The 19,463-nt window shown below is 51.2% G+C and overlaps 2 protein-coding genes across 5 annotated transcripts; one reads left to right on the top strand and one right to left on the bottom strand.

Moving 5' to 3' along the window:
- The first annotated feature begins 1,128 nt into the window (after nt 1-1,128).
- On the top strand, nt 1,129-10,236 carry PRR15L (proline rich 15 like). Of its 4 annotated transcripts, XM_061391537.1 has the most exons (3): nt 1,129-1,263; nt 4,787-4,846; nt 5,790-10,236. In XM_061391537.1, exons 1-3 carry the CDS (start codon nt 1,224-1,226, stop codon nt 6,119-6,121), a joined length of 432 nt encoding a protein of 143 aa, XP_061247521.1. In that variant the 5' UTR covers nt 1,129-1,223; the 3' UTR covers nt 6,122-10,236. The 4 variants fall into 4 exon arrangements, with proteins under 4 accessions (XP_061247521.1, XP_061247522.1, XP_061247523.1 ...); XM_061391538.1 differs by lacking the exon at nt 4,787-4,846 and having other exon boundaries at nt 1,135-1,263; XM_061391539.1 differs by lacking the exons at nt 1,129-1,263; nt 4,787-4,846 and adding an exon at nt 1,502-1,737.
- Nucleotides 9,359-17,719, bottom strand: PNPO (pyridoxamine 5'-phosphate oxidase). The gene is made up of 7 exons (XM_061391534.1): nt 17,437-17,719; nt 14,921-15,045; nt 13,768-13,867; nt 12,866-12,919; nt 12,484-12,612; nt 12,109-12,179; nt 9,359-11,893 (listed from the first exon to the last, which is right to left on the bottom strand). Exons 1-7 carry the CDS (start codon nt 17,572-17,574, stop codon nt 11,725-11,727), a joined length of 786 nt encoding a protein of 261 aa, XP_061247518.1. The 5' UTR covers nt 17,575-17,719; the 3' UTR covers nt 9,359-11,724.
- Between the last annotated feature and the right edge of the window lie 1,744 nt (nt 17,720-19,463).

Here is a 19,463-nt window from a genome sequence, read left to right on the forward strand (position 1 = left end):
TGTGCTGTACAATAGGTCCTTATTGGTTACCCATTTTAAATAAATATAGTATGTACATGTTGATCCAAACTCCCTAACTATCCTTTCGCCTCATCCTCTTCCTTCTCTAAGTCTGTAGTCTGTTCTGTAAATAAGTTCATTTGTTTCATTTCTTTTTAGATTCTGCATACAAGGGATATCATAGGCTATTTCTCTCAAGGCGCTAACATTCTCTAAGGGAGGCAAATACGTGACTGGATCATTACATTACCATATATGTATATGTGTATGCACACACTTAATCATGGTATATGGCATGTTAAATAGAAGCATGTGAGGAAGCCCAGTAGGAGTAAGACAATTCTCTGGGGAGTAGGGGGCATAATAATTTGGGCCTTAAAGGATGAATAGGAGTTTGTCTTGGTTTACTCAGGGGGTGGGGAGACCATTCCTAATCTCGTCCTCTTAGATAGCTTCCATACCAAGGATGGCAAGCAGAGAAACGCCTTGTGTGCACGTTCAGGGAGAGTTTGGAAGAGACGTGCAGACTAGGAGGGCCAGGCCAAGTGGGTTCCACTCTGGGCCATGGGGAGCCTCTGCAGGACTGTCCACCTGAGGCCCAGGGACACAGGGGCTGTTTAGGATGGAGGCAAAGACGAACTCAAGAGGCCTTGAGAAGCTGAACCATGTAGACTCAGTGCTGAAAGTGTGGGCAGGTTTGAGAGCTGGTTAATTAGAATTTAGAATATAACTTGGAGGGGGTGCCAAGGATGGGGGAATTGTACGCTTTTCCTCTACCCAGTGCCCACCCCCACCCCACCCCCACCTCCAGATCTCCTCGGTCCTGGAATGGGCCACACAGTCCATGGCGGAAGGCAGAATTTCAAGGTCTGTGAAGACTGCTTCTAAGCGAGGGAGGAGGGGATGTAGACACGGGAGGTTGCGGTGGGTCTGGAGAACCTGGCCTAAGGAGGAGCTGGTGCCACTCAACCCCCTTCTAGGGAGAACTTGAGGAAAAGCCTTCAGGTCAGGAGGGAACCACAGCCTCCCACCCAGCACCCGCCTGAGGCTTGGGGTGGAAGCAGGCAGCCTGGGAACCGGTCTGCCAACCAGTTTGACCAGGGACTGGTTTCGACTCTTGAGTTCAAAGCAGCTGGGTGCTCCCGTTTCTCCCGCCAGCCGCCGGAGCAGCGGCCCTTAACCCTTTCTGGATTGTGCCTGGGGTAAAGTCTAGGTGGCAGTTCATGCTGGAGAGGGGTCTGGCCTCTTTGGGGCATGGAACAGGTAGGGATGACCTCAGTTATGGCTGGGGTGCAAACAGGCCCCTGAGAGTGGCAGAATGAGGCGAGAGGCTCCCGGGTTCTCCTCACCCCTGACTTCCCTTGGGGTTTCTTCTTCCTGGCCAGGCGGTCCTTGGAGGACCCTGTCTTCTGGGTGGGTGCAGGGGCGCTGGGATTGGATTTCTGGGGTAATGAATATTCATCAGCTGAGCCAGCCTCTGTTTACTTAGCCGGGAGGGGCTGGGTTTCAGGTTCACCTTGACTCCCGGAGCCACAGCGGAGCAGGTACCGTCCTGCACCTGTTTCTCCGCACCTGCTTCACAGCTGCTCCTACCCAGCTCTCCCAGCCTGAGCCTTGCCCGGTGCGGCAGTCCGGAGGCACCCCCACCTCCCCCAGTCTCCCGGGGCGCAGCTCCTGCACTCAGCTCCTTCTCTAGGGAAGCTCTCGCCTCCAGCCTCCCAGCAGTCGGGCTCACAGGTACCGGTAGAGGGTGGGCGGGAGGGGAAACCAAGGCATGGACCTCTGTCTGGGGGCTCAGTTCTGCTTCCATGGCTGATACGCCCAGCTGGGAAGGGGGCCCGGGCATGCCGACTCCCATCTCTAGGTGGGCAGGCAGAGCTCGACTCATCCCACTGGCTTCTTGGAGTCAATCCAGGCCTCCAACAGAGCTCCTTCTGGAAAAGTTTTACTCCAGAGCAGTGATCTGTTAACTCTTGCTGGACAGGAGCTTACCACCTGCTACCCCCTCCCCCGCTGGAGGATGTTTCTGGCTGTCTGGTAGGAATATATATCCCTGTCCTCTCCACGGTACCTGAGTGTCACACAGAGTGGAGAAGTACCACAGGGGCCATGCAGAGATGCAAGGAATAGAGGTTCTGAGTTTTGTCTTACTGCAGGAAGGCGACTCACCCCTTCAACCCCACCCCCACCCCCCACCCATGCCTCCAGCCTTCCACCTCCACCCCAGTCAATGGTTAACTTGTTCCAGCTCAGAAGGAGCCCAACCCTGTCTGGCAAGGCCCTTAGGGCAGTTCACAGAACCCAGCTGGCATGGTGGGAGCTGTCCTGGGGTGCCCACATGCATGCCAGGGTGCTAACCACCATAGGCACAGGGTGGTAGGCTATCCTGTGAGGCCGTGTGGATTCCTGAGCTGTGCAAACAGTGGAGGTGTAACTTGCATCTTCAGGGCTGATTTCTATCATCCGATGGATTGCAAGTCCCCGGGGCAAGGGCCTTGCCCTCAGTGCGCCTGCTCAGGCCCTGCAAAAGCAGGTATATCACCAGCTGCTGAGTCTGTTCAAAATTCCAAGTACATCCCCTCCCCCAGGTCCCTCTAGCCTCCTGTGACTACGCGTGGGCATGCTACTGTTGGCCTCTGGCTTTTTCCAACTTTGGATATCGGGGAAGTTTGACTGTTGTGTCACATTTTTTTCCTAAAACAAATCAGATTTTACACAATCTTGAGGTAGCTCACTATTTAAAAGAATCTTGTAGCCCCCTTGTTTTGAAAAACAAAGAATAGTCCTCTAATGTATCTGTTCTGCACATTCAGATTTCCATAGATTTGCCTTGCTTAAAGGGCTAAACACCTGCTTACTGGTGTGTCATGTCCTCCTGGACAGAAGGGACAGCAAGGCCTAGCAGAGAGTATTTTGGAGAGACCAGAATTCAAGGCCAGGAGCCAAAGGCACCAATACTTTGGTGCCATGGTGGAGGCTCCAGGGCAGGGCCCAAGGGCTACTCTGACCTCTTTCTGTGGTTTTCTGACAAGTGGCTCCCTTTACTCCAAGGAGAGTTAAGACCCATGAATGCCAAGTTCAGAGACCTGTTAAAGTGATATATTTTAAGTGGCACAAGCAGTGGGTACTCTCATGGAGCAAGGCAGTTTGGTGGTTACTGTTGTTTCAGGAGCTGAATCCTCCATTCCCCAAGTTCCTTAGCAGTCCCAGATGGGCCGTGGTGGGGTTGTGGGCTTTGCCCCAGACCAGGTGGTGACTGGGGCACCCATAGGCCAAGCAAGCACCCTGACCCTCCTTCCTGGCCCTCCCCAAGGCTCCTTCCAGAAACCTATTCTGGAACACCAAGTTCTGTGCAAGGCTGTGCTAAGCCCAGGTGGGGCAGGCTGCCAAAGCAAAGCTCTCAGGCTGTCTCCTTGGTGCACTCACCTCTCCAGGGTGCCCTGAAAGTATTTACCTGACCACTTACCCCTCCTTCACTTTCTAAGTGGGAGCTGCACTAGATCTCCTTGGGATTTTCTTGCTTCTTGAGCTCAGCTCGAGGGACAGAGCTGGCAAAGTGGGATCTGCTTCCTGGACAGAGAGGTGGGGAGGAACCCCCTTGCTCTGGGCAAGTGGATGGATATATGCAGGGCCAGGGGACAACCACAGCAAGGAGGCCACGGATGCAGGCACTCAGTTCATTTCAAGCTTAGGTCAGCATCCTGTTTTCATTTCTTTCTTTTTCTTTTTAAATACTTTTTTGGCTGAACCACACAGCATGTAGGATCTTAGTTTGCTGACCAGAAATCAAACCCATGCCCTCTGCATTGGAAGAACGGAGTCTTAACCACTGGACTGCCAACAAGTCCCTCTTTCATTATTTATGAATTTGACCTGCTCCCCCTCTAAAAAAAACTCCAGACTCATTATGGAAAATCTGGGAATCAAAATAATAAAATAAAAAATTTATATATATATATATATATATATATATGTAGAGAGAAAGAGGAGAAAACATCCCATATTCCTACTACCTAAAGAAAACCAATATTAATCATTTGTCATATTTCTTCAGGTCTTTTTAGAAAATGTAGTTAAGACCATCAGTTTTTAAAAGTAGGTGATATATTTGCCTGACCTTGGGCTGGTTGATCATCTAGCTTTCTGATGTGCTGGGGCTATTGCACCCTCCTCCTCAGGACCTGCACAGCTCACACTGATACCAACTCCAGGCTCGCTGTGCTCTCTACGTGACAGGCCAATGAATCAGAGAGATGAGGTGTTGAGGCAAGGAATACAATTTTATTCAGAAAGCCAGCTGACCAAGAAGATGGCAGACTAATGTTTCAAAATAACCATCTTTTCAGGGTCTGAATGCCAGGTTCTTTTATGGATCAGAGATGGCAGGGAGGAGGAAACAAAGTAAAAAGGCCATTAATTTTGCAAATATCTCCTAGAATGGCAAGCCTTAGGCAGGGGGATGTGTTAGTTTCTTCCTTCCTGCCGTCTATGGGTGGACAGGGTTCTGAGCAAAGGCACTTTAGTGTAACAGTCAGGCAGAGGGGCAGGATTCTCTGAGACAGGCCATTATGTAGGAGTATAATAACAAAAGCAATGGAAAGCAAGTCAAGGAAACAGTTTCAACATGGAGCCAGAATTGACTTCTCCCTGCAACAGTACCACAGAGTTCTGAAAATCAGACCACCAACCTCTCCAGGCCCAAAGATGTTTCCATTTCTCATCACTCTGCCTGCTCTTTCATTGATCTTAATATCTCTAGCCTATACTCTCTTTTTCTTGTGTCCAGATAACTTCATCTGCCAAAACTTCCACCAGCTCAGGCAGCAACTTCATGGACTAGTGAAAGGTGAGGCCACTACTGTGTCAGGACACATCATGTTGTCAGTGGAGAAGCTTGGATTTCAGAACCCTGCCCCACCTCTCATGGGATACCCTTATGGAGGGTCCAGCCTGTGATAACCAGACCCCACATGTACCTCTTGGCCCCACCAAACCTCCTTTCAAATGTTCAGGTTTCCGTCGAACTCCTGTCTTTATGGAAGCTGTATGGGCAAAGGGAACCACCCCTCAATAAGTTTTACTTTGCAAAGCATGTCTACCTTGTGGGCAAGGATTAACATTAGGGCTCAACGTTAGGTCTGGAAAGGACAGGTGGACATAAGGTCCAAAGATGTACCTTGCCAGAGGTCATGAGGCTGGAATAGTTCTTGGGACTTCCCACTCCCAGCCTGATGTTTCTCTCTCTTATAAAAACCCCAGCTGCTTCCTCAGCCCCAGTGGTGACCACTGGGAAGTCCAAATTACTCTGAACATCACAAATCCTGTTTAATTTTATAATGAATTCCAAAGAAAATGCATAGGGTATTTCTGTCTGTCTGATACCAGGTGATCACCTGTCTGGTCCTGGCAGCAGGGCCTGGAGGCATAGCGGGAAGAGTTTGGGAAGGTGGCCAAGGCCTAGTTGCTCTATGACCTGGCAAGCTATTCACTCTCCTGCAGCCCCAAGGGGCCTGGAGTGTCAAGCTGTCTGGCAGCGGTGTAGCTGTCCCACTGTCCCGTACGCCTGGCTCAGATGGCTCCCCCATGGATGTTTTCTTGACCGCCTCTTCCCCAGACCCTTGTCTCTCCTCATGTTCATCAAAAGGATTGCATCGCTTACCTGAATCCTGGGTTCACTTGGCCCCACCTTCAATTCTTTCAAACCCGGTTGGGAGACTAGAAAGGGCTGCTCCAAGGCCCCTACCCCTTCTCCCCACTGACCCCTTTCTCTACATCCCCTGCTCCTGCAGGAAGCCCCACCCTCAGGTCTGGGAACGCCATGACCGAAGTTGGTTGGTGGAAGCTGACCTTCCTGAGGAAAAAGAAATCCACTCCCAAAGTGCTGTATGAGATCCCTGACACCTACACCCAGAGTGAGGGTGGTGCGGAGCCCCCGAGGCCTGACAGTGGGAACCCCAACAGCAACTTTAACACCTGCTTGGAGAAGATTGTGGACAAGAACACCAAGGGCAAGCACGTCAAAGTCTCCAACTCAGGCCGCTTCAAGGAGAAGAAAAAGGTCCGAGCCTCATTGGCGGAGAACCCCAGCCTCTTTGATGACAGGGAGGGCAAAGGACAGTGAAGGGGGCCGAGGAGGACGCTAGCACCTTCCCGCTCCCTGCCATCAGCTGGGTCTGAGACAGGAGCTTGCCACGCTGGCCTCTTTGGCCACAGCTGAAGCCGTGGGGGGACTTGATGCCTGCTGGCAGGAAATGTCTGGTTTTAGGTTTGTATTTATGTGCTCTGGCTTTCTGGAAGGCCTGAGAGATCCCAGGTCCTCCTGCCCTCCCCTACCACATACAAAGGCACTTCAGTTCAAGGTTGAAAAGTCCCACTTGGGAAGGACAGCCCTCCTGGAAGCACTGGCAGCGCCAGCAGGGAGGTGGGCGTGGAAGGAACAGAGCAGGGGATCCGGACAGACCTCACCCCCTGCCGGGGCACAGGGTCAAGGGTGAGTTTAAATTACTGCTCCCTCTACTTTCTCTACCTGTGATTATTCTCTGGATCAATTCTGAGTGCATTTTCCAGAAGCCACGTGATGGGGGTGGTTTCCTGGAGCTGAGGTGGAGATGATGAACTTGAGTTCACCTCCTAACTCAAGTGAGAAACTTCCTGGAACTTTGTCCCCAGGTGTGAAGGGGGAGGGGACCCTGGCACTCCCTAGGAGGTGCTGCGGAAGGCGGGACCAGGGACCCCACAAGTTCTGCATGCACCCTCAAAGGGAAAGTACACAGCCCCTTGGGTCCAAACTTGGAACGGGGGTGGGAAGTTCTGGCAGGAGCCCTCCTATCCCTACTAGTATTTAAGATGGATCAGCTCCAGAGATGAGTACTGGAGCCTTGAATTTTGTTAAAAAGAAAAAAAATTGTAGGTTTCTTTTTGTAATAAACAATGCTGCAAAAGCAGAGAACCTATGTATGCTCTTGTCTTACATTTACTGAAATGCTGTTTTTCATGACTTTACTCTTTTTTACTTTGTGTTCAAACTATTCCTTTTGAGCATCAGGAAAGGTCCCCAGGTGAAAAAATATAGTTAGTGCACGGGGCATTAACTTCACCACCAAGCCATCTTAGCATCTGGAGATGGAGAGCGCAAAGGAAGGAGCTAGTTATACCTCAGCAACAGAAAGGCCTTTCAGGTGCTCTAAGAGAATGGAGCAGACCTCTGGTGACTGACCCCCAAATCTCAGGGGTTTAGTTTGGGATCCAGATTCAAATTCTGGTTCCTCCTTTAGCAGCTGGGTGATTTGGGGAACATTAAAAAACAAAAACAAAATCTCCTCTGAGCCTCAGCTTCCTCTTCTGTAAAAGGGGCTGTACTAATATCTATTTCACAGACCATGGCCAGTATAAGCTTCCCTGGTGGCTCACTGGTAAAGAATCCACCTGCAATGCAGGAGTCATAGGAGATGCAGGTTTGATCCCTGGATCTTCCCTGGATTGGGAAGATCCCCTGCAGGAGGGCATGACAACCCACTCCAGGATTTTTGCCTGGAGAATCCCAGGGACAGAGCAGCCTGGAGGGCTACAGTCCAAAGGGTCGCAAAGAGTCAGACATGACTGAAGTGACTTAGCACATGTACATGGTCAGTATCACATGACCCATAAGTAGTCCTACGTCTGTGCCTAATGCATATCGGTTTCCTTTCCTCTCTTTTATGAAGGAACTCCACCACAGCTCATGCTTCCGTTTAAGGATGAAGAGAGAGCTTACTCCCTATGCTGTTAGGTCTAGACCCTCCTCAAGCCCCAGGAGCTGAGAACTGGGAAAAAATTGGCCAAATCTCTGGAGCTCATGGTGGGAACAGAAAGAGACCAAGGTGACAACTAAACAATGTGATTCTGTGGCTTCCAGGTCAGCTCCTCACAGGCTGCTGGGCCACCCCAGGGAGGTTACTCAGGACATTTACCAAAACAAACAGACCTGTACAAAGGGGGCCTTTGTTAGCTGGCCTCACCCAGGCCACAGGCAACTCTGAAGAAGAGGGAGGGAGCCCAGGGACTGGAGGGAGGGAAGGTGGGCTCAGGTGTATGGCCTTCCCCCAAGCCTCTTCCCCATCCCGCCCCACCACATGGAACTTTCTAGGGTCCCCACAATCATTCAGTCCATAAAGCCTCCCATGGAGGAGCTGACTTTCCGCCGACTGCAGCTCTGCCCAGAGTTAGCACCTGATACTCAGAGGGTTTATAATCAGCCAGCTCTGTGGTGAGTACCCCACGAAGTTCCTCCTGTAAGCCTCTCATCATAGGTGCTGTCATTACCACCGTTTTCTAGTTTTCCAGCTGCATTAGCTGAGGCTTAAGAGATCAAGTCACCAGACCTGGGTCAGGGGTTCCTAGTGGCAGAGCTCGGACTGAGGCCAGATCTGTGCATATGGCTGCTGCACCACACAGCCCCCTTCCCCCTGGGTTTTTATCTGCTTAGGGAAGGGAAGCCTGACATGCTGCAGTCCATGGGGTTGCAAAAAAGTCAGACAGGACAGAGCAAATGAACAACAACAGGGAAGGGAAACTGAGGCTCAGAACAAGGAAAGGAGTACAGTCACCTTCTGCAGTGGGAAGGTGGGGAGAGAGGGTCATGCCTGGGCCTTGCGGTCCTGGGAGGCGAGCATCCTCTGAGGGGGCCGCCCAGAATCTGGAACCAGTGAGGAAAAGCCAACCAGCTTCAAGGGTGAGACCCCAAACCATAGGGACCTCCCGCTTCAGCCATCCTGAGGTTCCCTGAGGCAAGGGGTGGGGAGGGGTGAGAGGCTGGGCCCCAGGCCACTGACCTGTGCTTCTGTCTCATACGGGCAACCACCAGGCCACTATCTTCTCTCTTAGGTGAGAGGGTCTGTGGGTTCCTCAACCCTGTGCATGCCACTCCACTCCACGGCCCCAAAGTGATGGCCACAGAATCTCCCACGAAAACTCCACACATATCCTAAGTTAAGGGATGGACGGACGGGCTGGGGGCAGGCAATAAGAGCCAAAGGAGACCTGGCTGCCCAGGAAGTCAGTGCCCAGGCAGCCGCAAGTGTTCACCAGGCCAGAGGAGGAGGAAGCACGAGTGCAAATATGAAAATATGAGCAGGAGCGGGAGAGGCCACGGTTATTGACCACAGTTTCACTGGGACGGGACCCAAGAGGGGAAAGGGGGGCAGGAGGGGCCAACTAGAACTGGCCTGTGCTGCCTAGAAGGGGCCAACCCTGGGCATCGGGCTCCCCCTGCTGGACACCCAACCTCCCCAAGTGGAGAAGCTTAAGGTACGAGGAGTCGCTTAAATTCTTCAACTCCCCTCAAACATGGGGGAGGGGCGGGGGACGAGACCAGGCTAGATTGAATATTTACATCATCCATGGCTGATGAACTTTTATTTTAGACTTGGCACAGGGACTGTCAGACAGAGGAAAGGAAAGGAACAGCTGAGACCAGGCTCAAAGCAGGGGATATACACAGACCCCATAACATAACAGGACAACGTAGAGAAGGGCACTCCAGCCCCTCTCCTGCAAGTGGCCACAAGGCTAGCACTGTGCCTTCCTGCACCCTGGCTTAAGGAAGCCCGTGGGGGTTGGGGGTGGTCAACACCCAGAGGGCCGCTCTTGGAGGAGGCAGTCAGTAACAGATGCCAAAGCACACACCCATACAGTGGAATGAAGCGGTTTACAGAGTTGCAAGCTCAATGGCCAATGTATGCAAACAGTCAGTTCTCTGATCCTGGCTTAGTCACAGCAAACATTTGCCCAGCCTGGCTCCTCTCCGCAGCCTGGAGGCTACTCATCCACGTTACCCCTGGTCACCAGACTTGTGCTCGAAGAAGACTATAGCTCAGCACAGGCCTCAGCCAAATGCTACCGAAGAATCCAGCTGCAGAAGTGGTTGGTTTAGAGGTTGAGGCTAATCTGGTTACCTGGAAGCAGGGGTGGTCCTGTTTAAAGCAGTGTGGGATTCAATGGGTCTGGGGTAGGCTCCCAAGGGAAGCCAAAGGTGCTGGCCTGTGGACTACACTGCAAGTGAATCAAAGTCGCTCAGTCATGTCTGACTCTTTTTGACCCCATGGACTATATAGTCCATGGGATTCTCCAGGCCAGAATACTGGAGTGGGTAGCCTTTCCCTTCTTCAAGGGATCTTCCCAACCCAGGGATCAAGCCCAGGTCTCCTGCATTGCAGACGGATTCTTTACCACCTGAGCTACAAGAGAAGCCCAATGCAAGTAGCAAGGATCTATTAACAGGGGCTCTCAACCTTGGCTACACAGAATTCCCAAGGACCTTTGAAATGTCCCCAAGTCCAGGCTGCACTCACACTGGTCAAATCACCTCTGAGAGTGGGACTGAGCAGCAGGGTTTTTAAAGCTCCTGGGTAATTCCAGTGAAAACCAGTGACCTAGGAGTCATCATCAGTAGGGGTGGAAGGGAGGTAAAGGGATGTGTGTCAGAAAAGTACAAGCTCTATTATTTAATTTTATATCTGGAAAGTGAAATACATATAAATGTATGTATATATGTATTTCAGGTACATATGTGCTGTGCTAAGTCACTTTAGTCGTGTCTGACCCTTTGCGACCCTATGGACGGTAGCCCACCAGGCTCCTCCGTCCATCGCATTCTCCAGGCAAGAATACTAGAGTGGGTTGCCATGCCCTCCTCCAGGGGCTCTTCCAGATCCAGGGATTGAACCTACATCTCTTACATCTCCTGCACTGGCAGGTGGGTTCTTTACCACTAGTACCACCTGGAAAGCCCTCACATACATTGAGTTTTTATAAACAAATATGGAAAGTAAGGCCTGATGAGAATCTTCCTGACCCACAGGTACTAGCATGAGTTCCTTCTACAAAACTCCTGTCTGACAGGGAAAGAACACTCACTAACTAACCTACTCCCTCTTAGGCAGCTCCAATTGTTTGAAATTTCTTCCCATATTGAGATGAAATCTAACTTCATCTAACTTCCACCTATGGGTCCTTTAGAGCTACAGAGAATAAATTTAGTCTCTTTTCCATATTGCCCTTCTTCAGATAATGGAGGGCAGCTATCAGTTGGGTAAGAGGTTTAAAAATATCCTATTAGTAAATGAGTTAGTTAAGGTTTGTTATAAGCGCATCAATTCTGACTTGGTTTAAGCCAAGAAAAAATAAATCTCTCTTTTTTTTTACAGACAATGGGTTTTCTGAGGTAGAAGGAGGAATTGGACAACCCCAGGTGTGAGAAGTAGGGATCCGTGGATCGTTCAGAGAATTGCAAGAGCAGCAGCCAGAAGTTGCTGTTTCTAGGCCACCATTATTTACTTGGCTATAACAGCTCCTATGCTCTGAGTCTCTAGATTCCAAATTTTAAATATGAAAGAAAAGAAAAACCGATTGGCTAGATTGCCTCGGGTGCTTCTGCTGGGACCAATGGGCTCTGGTCAGACTCTTGTCATGTGACAACAGACAAGACTGCTGGGCCGCACCCCCTGTCACACCAGCCCCACTCCTACAGGGAGCTAGTCCCGAGATTTTCCATTTGTGATGGTCTGTGCCACTGTTAAACTCCACTAGACTAGCTGACTACGGAGAATTCCAAGGGTAAACACTGAAGGGCCCTGAATATAAGAGGCAGGAAGGGAAATGGGTTGAGTTTAGAAGGGTCTGGCCCCACATCCCATACCCTCTCTGGGGCACTGGCTCCAGCTCCACTCAGTGCCAACAGATTGGGAGTCAGGGCGCAAGTCTCTCATAGACCCAGTCTTCCTCGCCTCGGTGGGTCATGGGCCCCAGAGGGGAGTCTCCGGTTAGTAGGCCTCGTCGAAAGACGATCCGGTCATGCAGGCGGTTGGTTTGGCCCTGCCAGAACTCCATCACCTGTGGGTACAGGATGTAGCCACCCCTACAAGGAGAAGTAGACGGTTTGGTGCTCTGCATTTTTCTAGCCAGGCAACCCTCACCACCCTCCACGCCATCCCAGGGTCCCGTGAAGGAAGCTGCTGGCATGCATCTGACAAGGGTTTCCAGGGACGAGTATATCTGTAATTCCAAGCATGGCTTCAAGGAAGCATGAGGGTCCCAGTGTCCCTTTCTAGGTGACCCCCCCATATCACTCACCAGTATTTTGGCTTTGGCACCTCTTGTTCCTGGTAGAGTTGCTCCAGTTCCTTATTTTTCTTTCTCAGATACTGTCCAGGGGAAGGAAATGAAGGAAGGGCCAGACTCAGTCAGTGATTCATTTAATCACCACTTACAGGGCCTGTGCTCCGTGCCAGGTGCTGGGGACACAGGTGACCTTCGGGGGCACAGTTCAACAGGAGGGTCAGACAGACACAGGAGGCCTGACCCCTGCTCCCCATATTCACATTCCCCAGGGAGACTATCCATTTCACTTTTCTGGAGAGAGAGGGCCCTGGCATCCCCTGGGGACAGCCTCTGGGGCTGAGCCAAGGCACCCACCACTCAAAGGACTAAGGAGAAAGCCCCACTCACCTCCCGATCCGGGATCACGGAACTCTGGTGACTGACCACAGCCCCAATCTGGCTGCTTTTGGGGCGGGAGTGGAAGTAGCATTCAGCCTCCTCCTCAGGCAGCTTCTTCACGGGCCCCTCCACACGGACCTGCCCAGGGATGGCCCTGGTTAGATAGCATTCAAGGCCACCTGCCTTCCCGACCAGCACTGGCTCCAGTCTTCTTTGTTCTTCTCTTTATCCACTGCCCCATTGCACCTGACTCCAGGTAGCCCAGCTAAGTGAGAGTCATCTGAAAGGCAGGATGTTTACGCAGCCTGGGGACCTTCACCAGGTCCATCCATAAACTCACGCCCCTCCTACCTCCAGTCCACCCCCGGCTGTCCCAGGAATGCTCACTCACCTGACGGTGCAGGGGCTCCCAGTAGAAGACAAGGGAAGCAAAGGGATTCGAGTCCTGGAAATGGAAGAGAATCCACAGACGGTCATCAGGACAGCAGAGAGGAGGCCTGGGCACAGGGGGAAGCTAGGGGGTCTGCACCGCGCAGGCCCACTGCAGATGCATTCACTGTAGCATCTTGTTAAGTCCCCAAAGGTGGGCCTACTTTTACAGGCGTGGAGATAGGCTCAGAGAGGTTCACTAACACTCCCAGGTTCACAGAGTCAATGGAAGACCTGCGCTGAAAACCTCAGCCAGAGGGACTCCAAAGTGAGGCTTGCCATTTCTCTCACCCACAGATTTGCAAATCCTCTGAAATGCACATTTGACTGCACTGGACTTGGGGGAGAGCTACTCATTTTAGATTCATTAACTGAACGTATACGAAGTGCCAGCTCTGTGCTCAACACCAGGAGAGGTGCTGGGGGTTTAACAGAGACATCTCAGAAGCAGCCCCGCCCCCACGGAGCTTACCATTTAGCAGAGGACATAAACATTAATCACATAATCCCCCAAATACACGCAGTTAGAAACTAAAACAATGGCAGAAAGGAAATTTGTAAATTATAGTGACCAAAGTGAGAGGGGCTGGCTCAGCCTGGGAATCCAGAGGCTTCCGTGAGGAGGTGACGTGGGGGCTGAGACCCGAAGAAATAGGAGCTACTCAGATAAACAGCTAGGGAGGTGGAGGTGCTTAAAGCTTGCCCTCATTCACAGCAGAGAGAAGGCAAGTGCAAAGGCCTCTAGTCAGGACAGTGCCTGAGCATGGCTGGCAAGTGGACTCGGGCAGGGGTGGCATGAGTAGGCGACCAAGAAGCCAGGGCTGGACCCTGCAGGCCCAGGAAGGGTTTACCGTGAACCCTCACCAGCTCTTTTCCCTTTCGACTCTCGAAGTTAGTGAAGAAGCGGAAGCCATCCTTGCCAAAGCCCTTCAACAGCACCATGCGGGCAGACGGTTTCCCATCTCTGGGGCAAAGAGCAGAGCACTATGGTGAGAGACCCTCCCCACAGGATGTCTGAGCACCCCTACACCTGTGCCCCCTTATTCTGCACTCTCTGGGCACTCAAGCTGCCCACGGGAATTTGTCCCAGAGATGCAAGCATGACACCATTGCCTAGGGCCCTATAATGGACTGAACTGGGTTCCACTAACATTTTTGAAGCCCTCACCCACAATGTGACTGTATGTGGAGATGGGACCTTTAGGGAATGATTAAGGTTAAATGAGATCCTAAGAGTGGGACTTTAATCCAGTAGGACTGGTGTCCTTATAAGAAAAGGAAGAGACACCAGAGAACTCCCTCTCTCCCTGCATACACAAAGGGAAGGCCATTCGAGAACACAGCAGAAAGGCAGCCATCTGTAAGCCAGGACTCTAGAGAGGCTTTGCTAGAAACCAACTCGAAACCAACTCTGATAGCACCTTGATTTTGGACTTCTGGCCTCCAGACCTGTGAGAAAACAAGTTTCTGTTACGCCACCAGTCTCTGTTAAGGTGGCCCAAGCAGACTAGCTCGGGGGGTATCCAGGGGCACAGTACAAGAGCCTTGGCTCCAAAGCCTTATACTTTAGTGAGGAGGGGAAGAAGAGTTGAATAAGAGGCTAATACAAGAGATGTCTCAAGGGATTTATGACTGACTGTCAAATGAATGATACAAACCAGCACTGTGCTAGATTTTAAGAGAGGGAGATGGCTTTATGGAGATCTACCTCCCCAGATGGGAACTGGGGAGACTGGGAGCTGAGGGAGACAAGGGTGTGTGTACTGGGAGGTGGAAGCATCAAGGGCAGAGATGAATGAGGCACTACGTTTTATCACTAAATGGAATTGAGTCAAGTCTAATCTTTGGTTTACAGGTAAGGACACCGAGGCCCAGAGAGGACAAATTACTTGCCTGAGGCCACACAGCATGTTAATAATAGAACTAGTCATAAAGTTGTCATCCATCAAACTGAGAGCTTCCTAAGTTTGCTACTTCATCTGCACCCACCTACAGAAGGGCCCACGGCTATGCCTACCTTGTACACGTAGCCAGACACATGGCGTTGGCTTCCATTATGTCAGGACACTGAACAGCCTCCTCGAACCAGGCAGCAAACTGCTTCACAGGGTCCAGGGAGGTCAGATGAGTCTCCTCAAATGCCTGGGAAGGGAGAGTTTTATTTCATTTTACAAACACATGGAGTGTCTACTGTATACATGGCTCTGTTCTAGGCACTTTTCAAGTGTTAACTCATTTAGTCCTCATAACAAAAACCCATCCCCAGGAAGGTTCTGTTAGCCTCATCTTATAGGTGAGAAAACAGGTACAAAATGGTGAATAACTTGACAAATCAGGGTTTCATATCACGGGTGTCAAACCTATTACCTGGGAAGCCTAAAAAAAAAAAAAAAACTCCTGGGCTCCACCCAGTAAATTCTCATTCAGCAGGTCAATTGCAGAAAGGGGGACCCCTTCCAGGGCCTGAGGGCGGGCTCTTGTCTGACACTCAGAAATGAATTGTCCAAGGAGGTACACTTGTTGCCAAAACAAGACTTTATTGGGACGGAGGGCCCGGGTGGCAAGCAGCAGGGGAAGGGAACCCAGGAGGACTGCTCTGCCACATGGCTTACAATCATGTTTCATGGTGATGCTGTTGGTTTCTGGGTTGTCTCTGGCCAATCATTCTGACTCAGGGTCCTTCCTGGTGGCACGCACGTTGCTCAGCCAAGATGGATTCCAGTCAGAAGGATTCTGGGAGATGGGTAGGACATACAGACTGTCTCCTCTCTCCTTTTGACCTTTCTCAATTCTTCTAGTTGGTGTTAGCTTGTTAGTTCCAGGTTCTTTCCCAGGACCTCTGGTTTAAGATAACTCATGCAAGTGGTTACTTTGGGGCCTGGCCTGGGTGGGCAGTTTGGGTCAGTGGTTCCCCTAACAAGTCTGAGATTTAATGAAAAACTGCATGTTTCACAAGCATTTCTGGAAATGTTCACACGTAACTAGATTTGGTAACCAGGCTCTGGGCCCTAATTCCAAAATAGTTCTCTTGGTTTCTCATCTGAGGAAAGAAAAAGAAGATCCAGGAGCTTTCTCCTGCACCCCTAGGTAAGTTATTCCTCCTCCTCAAAGTGTTATTTATTTATCAAACATTTATTGACTTCCTGGGGTCCAGTGGTTTAAAACCCACCTGCCAATGCAGGGCGCTGGGTTTTGATCCCTAGTCTGGGAAGATCCCACATGCCGGGGGGCAGCCACTAAGCCCATGGCCTGCAGCTATGGGAAAACCGCACACCTAGAGCCCCACGCTCCCCAGTGAGAGAAGCCTTTGCCCAAGGAAGACCCAGAGCAACCAAAAATAGACAAAATAAATTAACTAGTTACATTTAAAAACAACAACAACAACAAACATAAGCTTTCCAAGTGGCTCAGTGGTAAAGAATCTGCCTGCCAATCCAGGAGACACATGTTCTAATCCCTGGGTTGGGAAGATCCCCTGGACAAGGAAGTGGCAATCCACTTCAGTATTTCTGCCTGGGAAATTCCATAGACAGAGGAACCTGGTGGGCTTCAGTTCATGGGGTCGCAGAGTTGGAGACAACTGGTGACTAAACAAGCTGATTATCACTGTTCTAGGCACTTTTCTCGGGAGAAGGCAATGGCACCCACTCCAGTACTCTTGCCTGGAAAATCCCATGGACGGAGGAGCCTGGTAGGCTGCAGTCCATGGGGTCGCTAAGAGTGGGACACGACTGAGTGATTTCACTTTCACTTTTCACTTTCATGCACCGGAGAAGGAAATGGCAACCCACTCCAGTGTTCTTGCCTGGAGAATCCCAGGGACGGGGGAGCCTGGTGGGCTGCCGTTTATGGGGTCGCACAAAGTCTGACACGACTGAAGCGACTTAGGGGCAGCAGCAGCAACAGGCACTATACTAGCTTTACTACTTTGGCCACCTGATGCAAACAGTCGACTCATTGGGAAAGATCCTGATGCTGGAAAGATTGAAGGCAAAATGAGAAAGTGGGCAAAAGAAGAGGGCAGCAAAGGATGAGATGGTTAGATAGCATCACCGACTCAATGAACATGAACCTGAGCAAATTTTGGGAGATACTAAAGGGCAGGGAAGCCTAGCCCCGTGCAGTCCATGGGGTTGCAAAGAGTCTGACGCAACTTGTCGACTGAACAGCAGAGGTATTTTACAAATATCAAAGTCCATAACATCCCCGTGAGGTCAGTGATATTACTTGTGAAGTGAGGAAACTGAGACCCAGAGAAGTGAGTAAACCGCCCTAGAAGTGCGCCCAACGACCGGCAGGATTCCTTCCAGGCAACTCCCGAATGAGCGCCCTGAGTGACTATAACGAGCTGCCTCTGGAGTCCACCTTCATCCTGGTTTCTCCAGAAACCCTCCCCCATTGATTGTCTTTGAACCCCCGCTTCTCCCATAGGGTAACCCCGAGCCCCAAGAGGTGGATCAGAAACCCCAGAGGATCCCTTCCATGCCCCTCCCCTCGGGAGATGACTGCGGAGGCCCTGCAGGGCAGCGGCACCTCTGGGTCCCCGCGGTAAGTCTTGCGCATCGGTCCCAGGTCCATGGCAGCACCGCGGCTGCAGAGGTGGCGGAGGCAGCGGGGCCACTCGGCAGGTCGCCCAAACGTCACGATGACGCTCCGCAGCCAGAATATCATGAGGCCGCTGGCCACGTGACTCGGCGTGGCTCCGCGCTGGGTTCCGTTGCGTTCGGAACCAGTATCTTAGCCGGGGAGTCTCCCGGCAAGGAAGAATTTATCAGTCACCAAGCCAGGCCGACAGCCTAAGTCCTCCGAGCCACTGGGAGCCAATGGGAAGCCAGAGTCGGTGGAGGCAGCCGGGAGCGGAGAGGCCATTGGTTGGAGTTTTCCAGGAGCGAGGCCAATTAGAACAAGAACAGAGGAACCCGGCAGCCAATGGACGGCGCCTCCCGGGGCGGGAGCAAAGAGACAAGGAAATGCTGTCACCGAGGTTAACACGCACGTGGAGGTTTGTTAAAGGTATAGGGACTGCAGCGGCCCAGGCGGGAGGGGCAAGGGATGAGCCCCTGGGGGCTTGTGGAGATAGTCAGTATTAAGAGGCCCCCCTCTAGCAGATGCCCGAAGGCTAGCTTAGAGATTGGCGGTCTGCAAAGGACAAACGGAAAATGGAATTAGGGGCCAGACTCTGAGGCAAAGTGTAGTGGAGACACAGAAAGGGGCGATCTGGTGGGGGGATGAAATTTGGGCTCGAGAGTGGGAGAGGCTGAAATGTGACTTCGGGTCTCGTGGGATAGGCGTGTGTATATAGTGTGTGAGTATGGGGAGGTACTCTGGTGTCTGGGAGGATCAGTTGGGTCAGGAGGAGACTATGGGTAAGAAAGCAGATGGCCTGATGGGAAAGGGGAAGAGGGAAATGTGGGATCAAACTATCCCAGATGAGAACCATCTTCCTCTTTCAGCTCTGAACTGCTGCTCTCCAGCCTCATTTCTGTAATGCAGGTCAGAGCATGCTCCTCCCTTTCCTCATGGTTTCCTCTTTTGTGGTTGCCCCAGAGCTCATACTACCCAGTGTTCCAGTAGATGGAAAGATTGCCCCACCGCTCCAGGGCCACCTCTCTCTTTGTTGTTTCTCCTTTTTCACATTTTGCCCCTTCTAGGTAGTTGGAGTCACCAACCATAATTAAAGGCACAGGGGAGCAGGTTGCCATGCAAAGTCACTTCCAGGCTGTGGACTAGGGGCTGAGTAATAGGACACTTGCCAGTGCCCATTCCAGCTTTGACTTGGCTGGGCAGCCTAGGGTCAAGGCCTCTCTGTAGTCCTTCCTGAACATCAAGAGGGGGAGCTGCAAGAGCCTTTTAGGCAGGCACCCCAGGCCTGTGTCAGGTAAGGGGAATGTCCCTGCCCTGCCCAGGTGTTTGCATTACTGCCAAGCTTCATTAAGCCCTGCATTAGATGACTGTCATTCTTTATTACGTGCTCGTAGCTTGAGCCAAATGGCATCTGGAAGACAATTTTGCTGCAAAGAAATAATTCATCTCAAGGTTTAATGATGTTGATCAATGGATTCTCCACTGGTTGAAATTTTTTTGTGTGGCCATCATTTTTCTCTATTGACACAACTGAGAGAGAGGTGACTGGACTTTCTTTCTTGTTGAGATTGTTCTTCCACATATGACCATTGCTTCCCTCCTCCCTGCATTTGAACCTGGATAAGCAGTGATTAGTACTCTTCAGCTCACATGATTTTGTTCATGGGGCTACACTCTTAGCACTGCTGGGTTATGCGACCCTGGGCCCAGATTCTGGGGCACGAAGACTAGGATCATTTGAATGACTTGCTTAAAATTTAAAAGCCAAGGGCTCAGTGTAGTGGGGAAGACATGTGTTAAAGACCAGGCACTGAGCTAGGTCTGAGAATATGAAGATAAAGGTGCATGGTTCCTGCCCACAGGGAGCTTACACTCTATAGGGGGAGACAGATCTGTAAACTGAGGATTTACAGGAAGTTTAACAGATGTATCTGCAAGGTAAAGGGAGCAAAAATGAGAACGTGGTCTCCAAGGGT

The sequence above is a fragment of the Bos javanicus genome, chromosome 19 (genome assembly GCF_032452875.1).
Source record: "Bos javanicus breed banteng chromosome 19, ARS-OSU_banteng_1.0, whole genome shotgun sequence".
Taxonomy (NCBI): Eukaryota; Metazoa; Chordata; class Mammalia; order Artiodactyla; family Bovidae; genus Bos; species Bos javanicus.